General features: G+C 36.7%; 2 protein-coding genes across 4 annotated transcripts; one reads left to right on the forward strand and one right to left on the reverse strand.

Annotated features, from left to right (window-relative positions):
- Window positions 1-354: 354 nt before the first annotated feature.
- On the reverse strand, window positions 355-7,193 carry LOC115210821 (phosphomevalonate kinase). The gene is made up of 4 exons (XM_029779569.2): window positions 7,042-7,193; window positions 3,740-3,803; window positions 2,192-2,489; window positions 355-1,239 (listed from the first exon to the last, which is right to left on the reverse strand). Exons 1-4 carry the CDS (start codon window positions 7,149-7,151, stop codon window positions 1,100-1,102), a joined length of 612 nt encoding a protein of 203 aa, XP_029635429.2. The 5' UTR covers window positions 7,152-7,193; the 3' UTR covers window positions 355-1,099.
- A 113-nt stretch (window positions 7,194-7,306) lies between these two features.
- On the forward strand, window positions 7,307-16,130 carry LOC115210969 (tRNA (guanine(26)-N(2))-dimethyltransferase). Of its 3 annotated transcripts, XM_036502031.1 has the most exons (6): window positions 7,307-7,443; window positions 7,760-7,897; window positions 9,243-10,695; window positions 12,861-12,951; window positions 13,724-14,002; window positions 15,877-16,130. In XM_036502031.1, the coding sequence occupies exons 3-6, from the start codon at window positions 9,251-9,253 to the stop codon at window positions 15,997-15,999; spliced, it is 1,938 nt and encodes a 645-aa protein (XP_036357924.1). In that variant the 5' UTR covers window positions 7,307-7,443; window positions 7,760-7,897; window positions 9,243-9,250; the 3' UTR covers window positions 16,000-16,130. The 3 variants fall into 3 exon arrangements, with proteins under 3 accessions (XP_036357924.1, XP_029635655.1, XP_036357925.1); XM_029779795.2 differs by lacking the exon at window positions 7,760-7,897 and having other exon boundaries at window positions 7,314-7,443; XM_036502032.1 differs by lacking the exons at window positions 7,307-7,443; window positions 7,760-7,897 and adding an exon at window positions 7,468-7,485.
- Window positions 16,131-20,804: the final 4,674 nt, after the last annotated feature.

A 20,804-nucleotide genomic window follows, 5' to 3' on the forward strand; every position in this document is an offset into this window, starting at 1 on the left:
TTATTTTTGGTTATTATATGCATTTGCTTTTACAATATTTCAACAAATCAAAATAACTGAAAACATATACCTGAGAATGTTTTATTACATGAAAGTGTTCAAATATATCATAAAAATATTTCTATGAAAAAAAAACTGCGACTCAAATTAAATTGTTCCCTGTTACCTTTAGTGGTGAATAACAATTAAATTTGTATAAGTTCTACTAATACAGAAAATAACAGAGACAACTTTAAGATGACTAGCAATTTTTTCAGTCTTTTTTAAGAGGATTAGTGATGTTAGTGAAATGAAATAGCTAAAAAAAAACCCAAAAACTAGGAAGTGTGTTGCAATGCAATATTTCTTTTTTTCATGTTTCTCTTGATTACACATTTTAATATAAAATCACACTGTTAATACCACACTGTATTGTCCTTTACCATCATCGAGCGTTTTGTCAGGCTTTGTGGTTAATAAAAAAATATTACTGTTGTTGTTGTTATTGTTATTATTATTTATTGTAGTTGTAAAAAATAGTAATAAAGTTTTAGATTCAGCCTCTACAGGAGCTTATAATAGTGTTTGTAAAAACTAAAACCCCACCATACACACACAAAAAAGAAAAATCACAAAAACATGATATATATATATATATATTTATATACAGGTTGATTCAAAAGGCGCCATACATAGGAACAATTTATTTTTTTATAAGAAATAGTTTATAAGAACAGGCTTTTTTTTTATTTAACAGGTTCTATTCTATATGGTTGCCATTGTTTTGAATACACATTGCAATACGTTTACCCCACTCGTTGTGAACTAGTAATAGCACATCTGGTGATACCTGAGCAAATGAGTTGGTGATGCGTTCTTTCAAATGCCCCCAAAGATAGAAATCAAGAGGGGTCAGATCAGGGAATCTAGGGGGATCATATAAACTTACTTATAAAAAAATAAATTTTTCCTATGTATGGAGATTTTTGAATCACCCTGTATATAAAACTTATTTTTAACCTAATATTTACAGGCCATTATTTATAGCTTTTATCTGTTTCCTGGTTGCTGTTCCAAAAAAGAATCTCTCGGAGATATAAATCCAAGAAACAAAATTGGTTTATTTAAGTTTCTCAAAAGTTATAGCAATCATTTTATCAATTTGAGAATTAAGTTGGTTACTGTCTCCGCAGTTATCAATTATAAAGTCCCAATGTTCCACAGCATCCAGACCACATTCCGAGGCAGCATCATCGACACCTTTAAAAAAAGGGACAAAGAAAAATAAAAACAAAACACACAGATCAAGATAAATAATAAAACCAGATATAATTGTATAATTACAATTTTTCTGTTAAGTAAATAAAAGTCATTAAAAATACCCAGGCAATGGGGGATTTGTATTTCCTCTTAACACCAAAGAACTGGAGATAAACATTGGCCCTTAATCCACATAGGACTGATTTATTGGTCCACGATTTTTGTGCAATAAATAAGACCTCTTAGTGTGTGCATGCATGCATGTGTACATATATATATCTGGGCAAGGACAAGTACAGCTGCTAATATGTGCATAATTCTTAGCACACTGGACAAAATGCTTAGTGGCATTTCATCTGTCTTTGCATTGAGTTCAAAATCTGCTGAGGTTGACTCTGCCTTTCATTGTTTCAGGGTCAATAAAATAAATACCAGTTGACCACTGGGGTTGATCTAATCGACTTCACCTCTCCCCAGAAATTGCTGGACTTGTGTCAAAATCGGAAACCAATATATACTCTTTTATTTGTTTCAGTCATTAAATTGTGGCCATGCTGGAGCACCGCCTTTAGTCAAACAAATCGAACTGAGGAGTTATTCTTTGGAAGCCTAGTACTTATTCTATCGGTCACTTATGCCGAACCGCTAAGTTATGGGGACGTAATCACACCAGCATCGGTTGTCAAGCGATGTTGGGGGGACAAACACAGACACACATATATATAGATATACATATATACAACGGGCTTCTTTTCAGTTTCCGCCTACCAAATCCACTCACAAGGCTTTGGTCGGCCCGAGGCTATAGTAGAAGACACTTGCCCAAGGTGCCACGCAGTGGAACTGAACCTGGAACCATGTGGTTGGTAAGCAAGCTACTTACCACACAGCCACTCCTGCGCCTATGCATAATTTTGCAACACGAGTAAAAAAGATAATTGCACACTTTTACCTTTTGTAAATATATATCCTCTTTCTTTTCTTATTTCTTCAGTGGCAGTAATTCGGACAGTTTGCACTCGATCTGTATATTTCTGCAAGAAGTAGTCTACATCAGTTTGTCTACGAGCATCACTAATAATCCAGATAGGTTTCTTACACTCAGTTCCATATTCTTCAGATGTAGCTAACTTGCAGAAATAACCTGGGTCAATGTTTCTCTTTTCCTCTCCAAATTTTATCATCTCAATTCGGTACTTCTCTTTATATTCTGAAGAATCATTCAATTTTTCATACAGTAGTTTGTTTTCCTGCAGGATGTAAAAAAGAGAAATCAGTAATAATTATAAGATTATATAAATCAAATTTAAAAAATAATCAACTACATCTTTTATTTACAATAGGCGCAGGAGTGGCTGTGTGGTAAGTAGCTTGCTTACCAAACACATGGTTCTGGGTTCAGTCCCACTGCGTGGCACCTTGGGCAAGTGTCTTCTACTATAGCCTCGGGCCAACCAAAGCCTTGTGAGTGGATTTGGTAGACGGAAACTGAAAGAAGCTCGTCGTATATATGTATGTGTGTGTGAGCGTGTTTATGTGTTTGTCCCCCCCAACATTGCTTGACAACCGATGCTGGTGTGTTTACGTCCCCATAACTTAGCGGTTCGACAAAGAGACCGAAAGAATAAGTACTAGGCTTACAAAAAATCAGTCCTGGGGTTGATTTGCTTGACTAAAGGCAGTGCTCCAGCATGGCCGCAGTCAAATGACTGAAACAAGTATAAGAGTAAAAATAGAGTAAATACTGGAAAAGGTGTTTTCAATGAGTCAACAAAGTAACCTCTATGCACTCGTTCAAACTACTAGAAATAGTAATCAGATTACTCTAGAAATGTAGCTCTACATACGCAAAAATATAGCACTGTTTGACAAGATGTCTGCTCGAAGTGGAGCTAACCAAATGTTATTCAACAGAGTTATGTTCCTTGTCAACTGCATTTTACCACCTGAACTAGCTTTTTCAATATCTGTGCAAATATTTTTAAAACCTTAAGAAATTCTGATGGTTTGTGCCAATCTGCTTTATGTATGATAGAACTAAATCTTTCCACCCCTTGATTGGGTGCTAGTTCAAGCAAGTAACTTGGAAAGTTTGCCACTTATTTTCAACAACTAAGTGAAAAAGAATTAAGTCTACAATGATGTCAAAATATTTACTAGGGATCTGAACACAAGTCCTGTGGAATTGTAGTGCAAAAACTTATACATTTAGCCACTCTGCTGTTAACATAACGTAGCGAGCTGGCAGAGTCGTTAGTCTGACAGGGAAAATGCTTAGCGGCATTTGGTCCGTCTTTATATTCTGAGTTCATATTCCACCAAGGTTGACTTTGCCTTTCATTCTTTCGGGGTCAATAAAAAAAGTACCGGATGAACACCGGGTGGGGGTGGGGTGGGGGTCGACGTAATCGATTTACCCCCATCTCCATACATTATTGGCATTGTGCCAAAATTTGAAACCAATTATACATTACATACAAACCTAACTACTTTGACTTACTTTAGCATATTGAAACTTTATAGGACTTGACAAACGCATAATCCCACATCTCACAGCAGTTAATCTGAAAAGACAAAATGACTTTAACTTATCAACAATATCACTTATAAAGATGCTTAAACATTTTTTAAAACATAAGTATGGTTACTCAGAGGTTAAAGGAACTAGAGTCTTGATTACTTATTTTTCAATTCAAATCTTATTACAAGCAGTATTAGAAATGTTTCTTTTCAATGGCTTCTTCAGAGAAAGAAGGGTTACAACCATGATCTTTTACTGGGCCTCTGAAACTGATGTGAAGAAAATGCTTGTCATCACATTTTTAATTACTTTATTAGGTGCTGAGATCCTAAAACCAAGGTTCCATGTGAAAAGCACTGGTACGGGTGCTGGGTGTTACATAAAAAGCACTGGTGCTGGTGCAAATAAAATGCATTGGTGATGGTGCCACATAAAAAGCACTGGTGCTATTGCCACATAAAAAGTACTGGTGATGGTGCCATGTAAAAAGCACCCAGAGCACTCTGTGGAGTGATTGCCATTAGGAAGGACATCCTACTGTAGAATACAAGTCAAAACTGACCATGGAACCTGGTGCAGCTCCTGGCCTTGCCAGTTCCTGTCAAGCCATGCCAGTATGGAAAATGGATGCTAAATGTTGATGATGATCTCATTGATATTGCACTTAATCTTGTTTTAAGCTTATTGACATTGCATTAAGCTCAATGACTGCCAAAATATACATGCTGTTACGTTAATTCCTATGGTTCCATGTGGAGCATAGGGCACCAACAAGAGATCTCCATCTATTTTGATTATTGGCAATGGATTGCAGTTGTCCCTAAGTGTCGCTGTCTGCAAGTGCTTTAGTTTCTGTGGACCTTCTTAATATTGTTTCTGTCTTCCATGCTTTCATCTTCTTTGAACTGTCTATTGGAGAGTTTCCATAGGGTGTGTCCTAGCCAACCCTCCTCATGACCTGAAATTCAATAAGTTGCTGGCTTGCCTTCTCCCTCAAGGCTTTGTTTGTCAGGCAGTCTTGCTATCGCTTAAAGTGAATAATACCTGTGGAAGAAGGAGACCCAGGAAGACATGAGATGAAGTGAGGACTGATCTCAGAATGTTGGACCTAACAGAAGAGATGACAATGGACCACGATGTCTGGCAATATGAGGTTCTTGAGAAGACCCGCCCACTTCAATGAAACTGAGTTCTGGAATTACTGTGTTCTACCAACATGACTAAAATATTTTCTCACACACCTTACCCCAATAAGCCAAACTACATCTCTTCCTCATAATTCCTCTTTTTCGTGCACTATGCTTATCCCTTCCTCCCCACTCCTGCAGCCCAATCCTGTCCTCACTGCCCTGCTTACTAAATCACTGCTATCCTGTTGTGCCCTGCTCCTCACCAGTCACTGCATTTTCCCCCGACCACCTCTTTGCATTCATGTGAACTCCCTATTCATGCACCCTTGGCAATATTCTACTATCCCATTCATATTCTCATCCTTGTCTCTTGAGAGTATGCCCTGGCACATTGCCACCATCCCTCTCTTGCACTCTCACACTCTCCCATTCTTGATCACTCTCTCTTTCTCTCCCTCTGACTAACCATGTATCTCCTCTACAGCAAGACACCTATTTCTGTCACTGCTACACTGTAACATCTTATCTTCTGGTACAAAGCCCACTCCTCCAATTCCCCCGTCCTGCAAGTTACTCGGTAATCCCGCCAGTGTTAGTGCCATGTAAAAAGCATCCAGTCTACACTGTAAGGTGGTCAGCATTTAGAAGGGCATCCAGTTATAACAGTATTTAATTCCAGACCAGTTTTGTTAATTCTATCATACCTCATCAAATTTGCCCTCCATCCATTCATGGATTGAATTATCAAATACCAAGCAGGTATACCAAGAATTTTGTGATTTAGTACCAATATTAAATATTATTCAGTTCTTTATTTAAGAGATGAGGAATTATGTACACTATTTACAATTGACAGATATTTGTCCTCATCTTTCTTGTTGTTAACACAACGTTTTGGCTGATATACCTTCCAGCCTTCATCAAGTGTCTTGGGGAAATTTCGAAACTGGGTTCTCATTCCTAAGGTATTTTTCGATGTTGTGGTTGTTGTTGTTATTGTTATTATTATTATTATTATTATTATTCATGTCACTGCCATGAATCGAAGTCGGAATCTTGGGGTGAGTAGCCGCGCTCTTAACCACTATGCCATATGCGAGTTCGATTCCAGGCAGTGGCCTGAATAATAATAATAACAACAACAACAACAACAACAATAATAATAATAATAACAATAACAACATCGAAAAATACCTTAGGAATGAGAACCCAGTTACGAAATTTCCCCAAGACACTTGATGAAGGCTGGAGGGTATATCAGCCGAAATGTTGTGTTGACAACAAGAAAGATGAGGATAAATATCCGTCAATTATAAATAATGTAAATTAGATATTATCAAGCTGTCAGAAACATTAGCAAGCCAGGCAAAAATGTTTAGTGACATTTCGTCATCTTTAGGATCTGAGTTCAAATTCCACCGAGATCTATTTAGCCTTTCATTCTTTCTTTGTCATAAAATAATGCAACAGTTAAGCACTGAGGACGATGTAATCAACTTAACCCATCCCCCAAAATTGCAAGCCTTGTGCCAATGTTAGATATCAATACAAGTCTAAATTGCTTGATTGCTTTCAACTAGTATATAAACTCTCAGGGTAATTGATTCACTCCTTGAAGAAATAGCCACTCCCTCTTCATGAATCTGTGTCATATCACAGGCAATATGGTGACTAGGACACATCGAACTCAGTATTTTGTAGCAGACGGATTTGAGTAATAAAAATAGCTTTGTGAACGTCTGCTAGAGCTTCGCCTCCTCTAAAACAAAATCAAAACAAACATCTGTTTAGAATGATAAACGTCTAATGCAAGGGTTGGTTCTCAACTTGTAAGCTCAACATTTGACAAAATGAAAAAAAAAAAAAGAAACTAGCACAATTACGAAATTGCAATATTTTAGCTGATTTCTGTGTCTCTGGGGTGACACACTTCATTTTGTTTCTGTTACACATACTAAAACTTATGCCGTAACTCTCAGAAAGAAAAGCATACCAAGTAATGAACATCATAAAGAAAATATCTCATTCCTCCAAAATCATTTGAATTAAAGTCGCTGTTAGCATATCAAAACCCTATGTTGGCTGATTGATATATATTGCTCAACATATATTTTGCTATTAGATCAATAACATAATTTATTAAAGACTTACTTCTGAACCATCAAGTTAGCGACATAGTCCTTTCCCGATTTTCTTTTCCCACTTAATATAAATATTATTTCGGGACACATGCTCGAGCTTTGTAAAGCGGTGATAAACATTTTTACTACCTTAAAAATTATGAGCAATGTTTACTAATTAAAATTAATATAATATTTGTATTTATGGAAAATCTTGCAAAATTGGCCTTGAATATAAAATACACAGATTAATATCTGTTTATTACTTTGAGTATTTTCATCTAGTAATATTTATAATTATAGAAAATGAATTTGATTCATGGAAAAATTACGCTAGAGAACTATTTTTGATGCGTGTCCGTCCCACACGTGTGTACGATGTAACAGTTTACGAAGTCTGCTGTGATTGATTTTAATAACTACAATGAATCATGTAAGAAAACTCGAAAATTTTCATGCTTACTCGAAAAACACCGTATTTATAATTATATAACTGTATATAATTCTGTTTTAACTAAATGTAAAGTGGAGCTTCACTACACTTTTCATTATGCTGCTAAATCCTTTCCTCTATAAATTTTTCGTCATGTAGTTAATAATTTCTATGTAATTTGGCGAATGAATTACCCAAAACAGCTCGATTTAAAATATTTAATTAACTCAATGGTTCTCTCATAAAACTAACATAAATCCAGAAAGTTAGATTAGATTCCTGTTTTATATTTTTGTTTTTGTGTTTTACATGTAAGGTCTAGTGAAAGAAGTAGTGCCCATGGCTTTCACAGGTCATCTGAGACTGGTGAAATACCGTTAATGTTTAACGGCTGCAAGAAAGACATAAGGAGGAGAATTTCAGGAGGTCGTTATTCTCAAAAGGAACGATACTGGTTAGTGTGGTGTCTGAGGTGGAAGATGTTGATACAACATAGGTGATGAGAAGAGGGGAGATGAGGGAGTCGAAAGTGCTCTATAAGAGCTCCGATGAGTTGGGGCCTTAAAAAAGAAAAAAGGCAGAAAGTGGGGATAGCACATTTGTTGGTCATTTGACTGGAGCTTGTCTGTGAGTAACTTTAGGCCAATCAGTCGCATAACGTTTTACTAGTTGCGGGTCTCGGACGTCCCTATGCAGCGGCCGCACCGGCCTGAATCTACCACTTTCCTTTTACGATCTCGCGAACTTACCCACCGACTATGCAGTTCGTCTCATTTGAGCTTGGTAAAAGATTTATAGTTGTTGGGAGTTCAGGTATTTCCTAACTCTGAACAGAAGAAAAAAAACATCTTGAATTCATCCCGTGCAATGTTAAGATGCCCATTCGTCATGAGAGGGATCTCCAATGATAGTCAGACCTAAAGTTTGGAGCGATCACATAAGCTCGAGTTGCGTGTTACTCTTATTTAAAAGTGACGAGGTGTAAGGATGTTTTCTTGATATCTGTGGGTGTTGAATGGAAGCATGTTGAATACAACTTCTATGGGGAGAGAAATTGATTGATAGTATAACTTGTTTCCGGATAGAAATTGAAAATATTCTATTTTTTATTCTTTTCTATTACTTGTTTCAGTCATTTGAATGCAGCCATGCTGGATGCACCGCCTTGAAAGGTTTTAGTCAAACAAATCGACCCTAGGACTTATTCCTTAAGCCCTGTACTTGTTCTATCTGTCTCTTTTGCCGAACCGATGGCTCACTGGGACGTAAACACACCAGCACTGGTTGTCAAACGGTGATGTCTCCTCATTATGTGTTGTTTTGTTATATTTTATCTGATAAATGCTCCTGAAACATCTCTGCTCTTGACAGCTCGATTTAAAATATTTAATTAACTCAATGGTTCTCTCATAAAACTAACATAAATCCAGACTGTAAGCTTAACTACAATTGTTCTAATATCATGTAATAAAGTACTATGCATAAAAGAGCCTCCATGTCGTTGCACAACCTGTTAGAAATAGCAGCCAAATTTCCCTCACACTATACTTTACCTTCTAAGAGGAAAAAAAGGGGATGCATTGAATTTAGATGCACTATATCAAAGAAAAAAAGGAATGGTTATAGCTGGAACACCTTTGATCATACATTTGCTCAGTCGGAGCTAACCTGGGGCTAGGCAACACCAGTAATGTACTGGGCATTCAGCATAACCTTGCTTTGTTTCTTCTTTATTTTTAACTTTCTATTTTGTTAAAAATAATAATTAATATCAAAATTTTTTTTTTTCTCTTTTGCAGGTAGGTAAATGCATTTCAGAAGAATATTACAGTGCTTAAACTATAAACAGTCTTCTTTTAGAAACTTCCTTCTTGTATGCCAAAAGCGCAAAATGTGTGATAGTACTGAAAATATACAAACTGCAGATGTTTCCAAACTTCCTTTGCAAGATGTTTCCACTATTCGGGAAGGCAAAGCTGAAGTTTATTTACCCAAATCTGTGTTCTACAATCCGGTGCAAGAATTTAATCGAGATTTAACTGTTGTTATTATTTCGGAATTTACCAAAAATTTCATCAACGACCCTTCTCACTTGAAGCGGATTGTGGCATTGGAAGAGAACAGTGACAACAACAATTGTAACAAAAATGATACAGTTCACGATAAAAGTATTCTAATTAATGAAAGCTTATCTACATCCACAAAACAGATAAAGTCACCTTCTGTTTGTTGTGACAATGATAAAGTTATTGATAAGGAAGAAACTCAAACAGTGGAGCAACCTCTTGAAGCTGGAAAAGTCTATGCTAATGGGGTGCGTATTTTAGAAGGACTTGCTGCTTCTGGACTGCGATCTGTTCGATTTAGCCTTGAAGTTCCAGGTGTGAAGGAAATCATTGCAAATGATTTTGATGAGAATGCAGTTGACTTTATAAAAATGAACATTGAGAAGAATGGTGTTAGTAACCTCATGAGAGCCAATTGTGGAGATGCATCGATGTTTATGTATGAAAACCGTGAATATAAACAAGGCTTTGATGTTATTGATCTTGATCCATATGGTAGCCCTGCACGATTTTTAGATGGTGCAGTACAAGCTGTATCTGCAGGTGGCCTTTTATGTGTGACCTGTACTGATACAGCTGTTTTATGTGGGAATGCTGGTGAGACCTGTTTCTCAAAGTACCGAGCAATGTCTCTACGTAGTGAGTATTGCCATGAGATGGCTCTGCGGATTATACTTCAGGCTATTGAGACACATGCTAATTGTTATTCTCGCTATATTGAACCACTTGTTTCTATTAGTGCCGATTTTTATGTACGTGTTTTTGTGCGAGTTTTTAAGGGCCAGGGAAAAGTGAAGCAGTCGGTAAGTAAATTGGCTATGGTTTACCACTGTGTTGGCTGTGGAACATTTAGTCTTCAGCGATTAGGTGAGAAAATACCCACGAAAGGTAACAACTTCAAATACACTCCTGCACAAGGCCCACCTGTTGGGCAGACTTGTTTGCATTGTGGACATAAGCATAATGTTGGTGGTCCTATTTGGGCTGAGTCAATACATAATAAAGACTTCCTAAAACAAGTTCTCTCTGCAGTTGAAGCAAACAACTATCATGTAAATACTAAAGAACGCATTATGGGAATGCTTTCAGTTGCATGTGAAGAACTGTCCGATGTTCCACTATATTATGTTGGAGATGGTTTATGTGATAAATTACACTGTGTTGCTCCCAGTCTCATGCAGTTTAGGTGAGTTTTAAGTCTTTTTCATATATTTTTAATTACTTCAAAGTTAAAATCTAAATAATATAATTAAAGAGTAAGTTTTTTAACCCTTTCTTTACCAACCTGCCTGAGACTACCCCTGGTTCTAGGATACAAACATCCTGTTTTAAAATGATCTAAATTAAAATCTTCCATCAAAATTTCATTCTAATTTAAGATTCAAGCATCAACTTAATAATGACTAAATTCTTAATTATTTTAAAAATTAATTGAAACAAAGGGAGTATATTTTAGCAGAAATATGGTAATGAAAGGGTTAATTTGAAGTTTCGCTGAAAATTTCTTCCCAAGATTTACCATTGTAGGTGTTGAAACCATAAGCAATATATAACTACATTTTCAAATGAATATTAAGGAATCATTATTATTATTCAATCTAAATGGGGTTCATGTAGGATTTTGTTGGTAAAATTTATGTGCAATAATTGGTTATCACTTTATAATACACAAAACAATTTAACAATTTTTTAATGCAATTTCTTATAATATTTAATTCTACAAATATAATCGAATATTTTAAGCGTCAAATGAATATATGGGACCATCTGAGTAAAATAGGAACGAAAGGGGTCCATAGGTAAAAGATGTTTGAGAAACACTGTTCTAGATAAATTCATGTATAAAAGATTAAAGGAATAGTCCTGACGTTTCCTTATATTTTCAGATTAGAAATTCATTTAGATGTGTTGTTAGATTAAAGAAGTATATAAGGTTGCCATTGCTGATGTGATAGTTTATATAAGTTCAGATCAACACCTGTGTAGCTGTCAATGTCATTAACAAAGTGTATTGAAATTAGTGTATTCTTATTACCAATAGAAATCAGTAGTGCACTGTTTTAGAAGTTTATAAGTGTAGAGTATGTTATACACTTTCAGCTTAAATTTGTGTATTCCAACTCATTTGTTACTCAGACTACATTTTAACCTCTGCATCTGTTTATCTGGCTTAGATGGAATAAGTTACTACGGTGAAAGACGGAGAGGTCTGAAACATCAGACTTCTTTTTATGACCAACTGATATATTCCTTTTTATCATCATCATCGTTTAACGTCCGTTTTCCATGCTAGCATGGGTTGGATGGTTTGACTGGGGTCTGGGAGGCCTGGAGGCTGCACCAGGCTCCAGTCTGATCTGGCAGAGTTTCTACAGCTGGATGCCCTTTCTGACGCCAACCACTCCGTAAGTTTAGTGGGTGGTTTTTACGTGCCACTGGCACAGGGGCCAGGGGAGGCTGGCAAACAGCCATGATCAGTTGGTGCTTTTACGTGTCACCAACACGGAAGCCAGTCAGGCAGCGCTGGCATCTGCCACATTCGGATGGTGCTTTCTACGTGTCACCGGCACAGGTATCTTAACTACAATTTCCATTTGATTTTTATTTTGATGTTACTGTTGGCATACTTGACTCAATAGGTCTCCTCAAGAACAGTGGGTCACTCTACAATCCAAGGTTAGCACAGCAGGCCGTCCTGTGAGCCATGAACTCACTTCATGTATTTTCATATTCATTACAAACAGATCATTACTAGTTTCCTAGGATTTTTCTACTTCACTTGGATGGAATGCTATACATGGCTGTTATCTGGAATATTGATCACATAATCAGTGACTTACCTTTAAGTAAGATATGCCAGTTCGCTTGCCGCAGTTTTTTTGTTTTAATTATTTGGTCTGAAGGAGAGGAGCAGGAGCACCCATAAACTTTTAGACTTGGGTGTAGGGCTATAACTATTATACATACTCATGTAAAATGCCAAAACTTTGATACAAAACATTAGGGCCATCATTTGGGAATAGTGTTATGTGTGAGTGTAATAAATAAGAGGATAAAATATGTTATTGATTTTTAGGTACAAAACCTGTGAGTTGTATTATATTTGAGGTCATACCGTACTGAGATAACTACAGTAGGTGTGAACAATGTTCAGTTTCATTTTGTTAACGGTGGAAGATTATGGGAGGAAAGAGAGTTCCAGAATCTAACTATCTGTCACCAGTGGCTGTTTCTTTGGTTTGTAGTAAAGAAGATAAGTAGCTGTAAAACCACAAGCTCCATTAATATATGTACATTTGAAGTTTGCTTCTAACGAAACAGATTTTTAGTAAATTTTATTGTCAACCACAGATCTGCTCTTCTGAATGCTGGTTATGAAGTATCTATGTCACATTGTGTCAAAAACTCCCATAAAACAAATGCTCCTGCTGAATTCATTTGGGTAAGTATTATATTTTATTACTTAGAAGATGCTTAGACTTGTGTCTAGTTCAACCTGCTACTGGTATTACACAACCCTGTACTGTACATCATCATAGTAGAGATGGTTGGTGACTATTCCATCTTGCACTCCCAGTTTATTGGGAAAGGAGGTGTGTGTGGTACAGCACAATTAAAAATACAACCTGTCAAAGGGTGGAAATGTCTCTCTCCTAGAGAAGCCAACAGTCAAACATACTGGGAGAGAATAATGGGTGCCACTAAGTTATCTGCTCATGAAATGTGATGGCATAGCTAATCTCAAATACCAGGGTTCAGGTCAGCTGGGAAAGATGGAAAGCATAAGTTGCAGCTCTTGCTCTGTACATACAGCTTTCTTAGATTACAGGTTTTGTAAGGAGATAATCACAGCATATTTGTACATAAAGTGATAGATATGGAACAAGCTGTATGGTAGTAAATGCATTGACTATGAATACAGAAGTGTCTGCAGCAGTTGGAAAGGTACAAGCCGTATGTACAGTCTTTGCTTATAAGAAAGTATTGAGCACAATTAAGTTAAGAAAATGTTGGCAACTACATACTAGAATGGTGACTACATTGGTATGAATATGTAATACAAATGAATGATGTGAAAAAATATTGTATATTTAATTGTCATTTTTCTTAAATTTCTCTTTTGTTATTTGCTTACTTTGTAGTTTTAACTGTGAAATCTAAAACATGCCATTATAGACTTTTAGAAATGATTTTTGCTTTGTTTTCGTTAATAGGACTTAATGCGAGAATGGATAAAAGAACATCCTGTCAGTGAAAAAAGGTTACAGCCAGGTTCTGTTGTTAAAGCTATTCTTGATAAGAAACCAACTCATGATGTATCATTTGAAATCCATCCTGATGCCAATCCACCATCACGTAAACAAGGCCTCTTGCGCTGGCAAATAAACCCTGAACCAAACTGGGGTCCAAAACCTAAAGCAAAAATATTTAATGAAAATAATTTGGAGAGTAAACCAAAGACAATCAAAGTGAATAAGCGTAAACATGAAAAGGTAAATACTTCTAATCTAACAACTATACAGATTGCTTTGTGTTGTTTGTCATTCAGTGTTGAAAAAATAGGGCCCTGAAAAGGACCTGCTCCATCAAGCAGTTTAGCACCATCACCTGGTCTCGGGCCCCTTTAGTAGAGTCCATTCTGCTATAAGCATTTTTACCAGTACTCCAGTCTGAGAATAGATATGCTTTTCCTACTTCAGCAGCTCCTCTGCTGCTGCTGGTACCAGTGACATGCTTGACCTGTTTCAGAAGCTATACAAATATGATGGTCACTGAGTTAATGTGGGTGTCTCTATGCAGAGATTTATGGAGTACTTTATTAGCTTCCAGTGATAAGTTCAGTCCTCCAAGGTAGGGATCCTTCAGCCACCGGGCTGCAGACCAGTACTGAGCTATGGATCATTTCGTACTGGGCCACACAAAAAAGAATACATTTTAGAATTTTATTTATTTTTTATTAACTGTTGCAGTCTGGTGATTGTCTTTGCATTATATACTCATATTTATAATAATTAAATTATGCATTATACACTTCATTGTGTTTTGATATGTGCATGATACCCTGGTCTTTGGAAAAATTGTTTTGCATAAAACCAGTCTGTGATGCAAAAAATGGTTCAGACCCGCTACTCCAAGCTACATGGAGATGACAAAATTGTCTCACATTTAATTTGTTTTGGCTTAGTACGTTTACAGATTTTTTTGGACATGCTGTTGGCTAATTCTGCTTGTCTCTGTTTAAGAAGAGTTGGTTAAGCATGAAGTTGGCTACTAGAATCCTCTGATTATGACTAATAGACTAATCATCTTATTGTGAAAATGATGGTCTTCATTTTGACTTAATCATAACAGTTTATTATTCATTAGTTGTAATTTTATTAAGTTGAGAAGGATGTAGAATTTCATTTGTTTTTGTAGAGTTTGAACTCAGAACTGAGAGGCAACTGAAAAGCTTGTTTGACTATCCAGACCAGCCTTGTATTTTATTAATTTTTCAAGTAATTGATCTCTGCTTTGAAAGCTTACATAAGTTCTTGTATTATAGTTAACTTTCTGTTGTTGTTATTTAGTTGCTGGAGCAGACCTATGATCGTAGGTACTCCAGTTGTAACCTTTCTATTTTCCTGTATATCAGGGACTACATTGTTCAGTATATCATGGGAGTGATTCAAGACAAATTTGACTACTATTCTAGCAGATTGTGTCACTGTATAGAGGCTTCTTTGGTGGCTGTTTACTGTACTGATGTTATATAGATCCTGATCAGTCTTGAACTATGAACATTCCTTATTTTTACCAATGTACAAAGAACTCAACCACATTATCCTATGTACTTCTTTTTAAGATGGTATGGCAGAATTGTTAGCAGGCCGGGCGATATGCTTTGCGGCATTTCGTCTGCCACTACGTTCTGAGTTCAAATTCCGCCAAGGTCGACTTTGCCTTTCATCCTTTCGGGGTTGATAAATTAAGTACCAGTTACGCACTGGGGTCAGTGTAACCGACTTAATACTTATGTCTGTCCTTGTTTGTCCCCTCTATGTTTAGCCCTTTGTGGGTAATAAAGAAATAGGTATGGTCTGATTGGAGGGTGTTTTCGCTATTATTTCCTGCTAGGTTTACCCCTGCATAGTTGTTGCCTTGTTAACATATTCTTAAATCATTTTCCTAGGTGTTGGTCAGTGATGAAAACTGATTTTGAATAAAAGAGCAAATTACTCTAAATAGGTGTTTTCAGAATGTTATACAGTTAATCATTGTTAGCAACAACAACAATAACATTATTCAGTCCCATTTGCTCTTTGTTTCATTAAACCTTATTTTGAATATTGATGTCGGCTTCATTTTTTTTTTTTTTTTTTCACAGCCAGAACGTGACCTGAAAGCTTATCCTTGCAAGAATCTTAAAATTGGAAAGTGCGAGCTTGGTGATTCCTGTCGATATAATCATGGCATTGTAGAGGCTGATAAAGTCAAAGAGACAGAGTAAATAGTTGGAAGATTTTAAAGTATTTTTACTGTTTTGAATTTCAGCTCTATTCTGAGTTATTTTTATCATTGAAAAATAAATCTTTTAATGACAGTGATTGAGCTAACAATTGAATTTTTATTTATTTTCATAAAAAAATATATACCATATAAAGAATTAAAAAAAGCTATGCACTATGTAACATTATCATGATCATAACGATCATCATTCGCTTTAAAAGTCTGTTTGCCATGCTGGCATGGGTTGGGCAGTTTGACAGGTTGGTAGACTGCATTATGCTTCAATGTCAGCTTTAGCATAATTTCTACAGCTTAATGCCCTTTCTGACACTAATCACTTTGCATAGTGTCCTGGGCCCTTTGAGGTTGCCATGTAGCTTGCAAGACTAAGATCCCTTTGATTGAATGGGGATACAGTAGAGATGATTGTAGCGTTATGCTAGAAAATAAGAGGTTTGAGTATGAGAGAAGATGCCAGAACAAGTTTCTTACTGTAGAGAAGATACATGGCTGCTCACGTTATACAAAAGTGGGTAGAAGTAATCCAAGTGAGGCTGTGATGAGAGATAAAGATGGTGGTGAAGAGATGCTGGATTGGGCCCCAGTGACAGAAGAACAAGAAGGGTAGGTGGGTAAAAGCTTAAATGACTATATTCTTACTCTGAAAAATTCTCTATTCAAAAATTATTACGGCTCAAATTTATTTTCTGTTTAAGTTCCACATGCACTACCATGTAGCTGAATATAGTTCTTGCTTATGAAGAATTCTTTGACAATAAAGATAGCAAAAGCACTACCTATTTGCTGTATAATAATACTATGGATTAGAAGTTGTGCTAATAATGGTAATATGATTTCAGCTGTTGTTTAACCTCAGGTCATTCATTTCTACAGCAATCATATATTTTCGTATGTCATGGCTTGTATTGTCTGTTGTGTCTTTCATTAAGACAATTGGTAGTGGAATGACAAATTGTTAGAGCATCAGACAAAATGTCTTGCTGTATTAGTCCAAGTTCTTTATAGTTTGATTTCAAATCTGGCCAATGCCAATTTTGTCTTTCATTCTTCTGGAATCAATGAAATAATGAACCAGTCAAGTAGGGCTTATGAGAGGCCAAGTTTTGTAGGCTGGAGAACTGGATGTGCATAAGTCACTTGTCACTTGGCACAATAATTGTCACTAATAATGAAATATTAAAAACAAGCCAAGATATCACAGATTGTTAGCACACATTTTACGAAAAATTGCTTTCAGTACTTTGGCAGTTACGTGGGGGAGTCACATCATCTCATTATATCTTCAACTGGTGTTTATTTTATCAACGTTGCAAGGATGAAAGGTGAAGTCAACATTGGCAGAATTTGAACTCAGAATGTAAAGATGGAAGAAATGCCACTAGGTATTTTGCCCAGCTTGCTAATGATTCTGTCTACTTACTGCCTTACAACAGCTTAATAGTAGCAGATGTTTTTCTAAGTTCTTCAGTAATTTCAAAGTTATTTGAAACGAAGGCAGTGTATTTCAACAGAAATCATCATCATCATCATCATCGTTTAACGTCCGTTCTCCATGCTAGCATGGGTTGGACGGTTCGACTGGGGATCTGGGAAGCCAGAAGGCTGCACCAGGCCCAGTCTGATCTGGCAGTGTTTCTACAGCTGGATGCCCTTCCTAACGCCAACCACTCCGTGAGTGTAGTGGGTGCTTTTTACGTGCCAGGCGAGGCTGGCAATGGCCACGGTCAGATTGGTGTATTTTACGTGCCACCGGCACAGAAGCCAGTCGAGGCGGCGCTGGCATCGGCCACGAGTCGGATAGTGCTTTTTACGTATCACCAGACCAGGGGTCCTGGCTGGTTCAATTCGATTTCGATTTCGCTTGCCCCAACATGTCTTCGCAAGCAAAGGGGAATATCGTAATAAAAGGGTTAAAGTAATTTTCAAGCTGAATCAGTGTGACAAGACTGGACATTGAATTATTGGTCCAGTCTATTCGACAGACTTACATTTTTTGTCTCCTCATAATCAAGTTACTCTAGAATGACATGAAAACTTAAGTAAATCTCTGATTTCAAGAGATTTTTATAGAACAGCTTCTGGTAGAAATATCAGCAACTGTGTTACCATTAGCATGTATGTGGATGTCATAGTTGTAGAGCAATAATTTTAAGCATCAATCTAAGGATTGATCATTTTTCTTATTCCCATGTAACTAAATATGAATGTGATTGCTAGTTAATCAGTACGTAATGTAAAAATCACCCCCAAAGAAGAAAACATTCATCTTTCTTAACACTTTCTATAATAGCTATAGTCTACTTCTCAATTGATGAGATTTTGTTCAGGTTAATAAAGAATTCTGGAGAACAAAGCAATAGGTTTATTACACTGTGAAAAAAGATATTTTAGTTTCAAAAGAAACAGGGTAATGGAATTTAAGATTAGGTAGTTGAGGGAGAGAGAGGCATTGACTATAGAAGTTTTAAGCAGAGGTACCTAGGTATTTTTTTGTTATGGAAAAATAGAATTTAGAAGGGGTTGAATTAATTCTGAGAAAAGAGACATATTTATAGTCATGTCTAGACAAACTCAATAGTGGTAGTTGTTTAGCATTGTTAGACATTGATTAATTGATGGGAAGTTTCAATCTTTCCCATTCAGGCTGAATGTAATGTACTTAGGTAACAAATGAATGCTTGGCAAAGAAGATATTTGCCATTGTTCAATGCAATATTAAGTTTCTGAGTAACTGAAGTAAATCATTTGAAGTTCCCATCATTTTTATCAACAGTTTTATCAACAACAATGACGTTATCAAGATAGGTGCAACTTAGTTACATATCACTGTTGGTAATTACTCTATCCATCACTCTGAAAAGTGCTTACAACCTTGGCCACATCAAAGACTTGTAAACTGGAATAAACACTCATCAGATTGAAATCGCTTATTATCATTGGTATGTTGCTTTGAGATCCAGTTCACTGTTGAAATTATTGTGGGAAATAGAATGCATAAGATTTTAAATCTTAGGAAAAGGGCAGACAACTAGAAAGCTGTGTAATGATTTAGCATTTGTGAATAGTTGATAACCAGGCATTGTTTGTCGTCGTTTTCTGCTTTTATCACTTGTGCTTGCCAAAGAGAGACTGAAGGCTCAATAATATTATCATCAAAAAACTGTTTAGTCCCTTCTTTAATAAAGTTTCACATGGTGCAGGTATGGGTGTGTGGTAAGAAGGTTGCTTTCCAGACATATGGCTTCAGTTTCAGTCCCACACAGCATGGCATCTTGGGCAGGTATCTTTGGCTGACTAAAGAACTGGTGAGTGGATTTGGTAGATGGAAACTGAAAGAAACCTATCATACACACACATACACACATCTTTATCATCATCGATTAATGCCCACTTTCCATGCTGGCATGAGTTGGACAGTTTGACTGAGGTCTGGAGAGCCAGTGGCTGCACCAGGCTCCAATCTGGTCTGGCAGAGTTTCTACAGTTGGATGCCCTTTCTAATGCCAACCACTCCAAGAGTGTAGTGGGAGTTTTTTATGTGCCACCGGCACAGAAGCCAGTAAGGTGGGCCTGGCAACGATCATGCTCAGATGGTGCTTTTTAAATGCCACCGGTACAGGAGCCAGACAGGGTATTGGCATCGGTCATGATCGGTTGGTGCTTTTTATGTGCCTCTGGCACAGGAGCCAATCAGGCAGATCTGGCATCAATCATGTTTGGATGGTGCTTTTTATGTGCCACCGGCACAGGAGCCAGTCTTGGGGTACTGGCATCGGCCTCATATATATGATAAATAGAGAAATACAATTGACAATCTAACAGTTTATTTACATTATGATATAATCTCTATATATATAAGCGGCAAAATGTCTGTGTGCGTGTTCTTTATACAAATTCACAATTTTACAGTTAGAGGGCTCGCACTTTCTATGGTCATTCAAAACCGTCCAAGAGTGGTCATGCACATCTTTACATTTTCCCAATCACCCCGCCATGTCAGAATTATAGAGGAACAAATTAAAAAAATATTTATATACCCCATTTCATGTAAAAAAAAAAAAAATACATGCATGCCTGCACATTGCATACACAGATGTTTGAAATATAGAAAGATAAAGAAATGGTCATCAGACTGAGTTGCCAGGTCAGTTTGAAGGCATTGCCAAAAGATTCTTGCAAACCTCTAATGCAGCTGTGGCATGTTTCGTTCTTTTGTGAATAAATAAAGTGATTATGATGGGAGAAAGTACAAAAATAGCATCTTCATCTACAGATTGATCTGTTTATGATAACAACACCAGCAGTATGATCATTGCTTAAGAAGATGGACAAATTTTGCTACAATTCCAGATAACGGTATGAGATGAAGGGAAGATCACTAATAAACTCTTACATTTCCCGAGTAGCTTTCAGAAAACAAGTTTGTTCTACATTCAGTGATGGTTTCTTGAGAAGTCCTTCCTAAATATGATCGGATGAAGTCCTAAAAATAATGAATTTCTAATACCTCTCTTGGTATGCATCAAAAGTTACAGCCTGAAATGTACAGTATAGGCGTAGGAGTGGCTGTGTAGTAAGTGCCTTGCTTACGAACCACATGGTTCCGGGTTCGGTCCCACTGCATGGCACCTTGGGCAAGTGTCTTCTACTATAGCCTCGGGCTGGCCTAAAGCCTTGTGAGTGGATTTGGTAGACGAAGGCTGAGAGGGGCCCATCATTTATATTTATATATATATATGTGTATATATGTATGTCTGTGTGTGTATTTGGGTGTCTATGTTTGTC

Source organism: Octopus sinensis, linkage group LG4 (genome assembly GCF_006345805.1).
Source record: "Octopus sinensis linkage group LG4, ASM634580v1, whole genome shotgun sequence".
In the NCBI taxonomy this organism is placed as follows: Eukaryota; Metazoa; Mollusca; class Cephalopoda; order Octopoda; family Octopodidae; genus Octopus; species Octopus sinensis.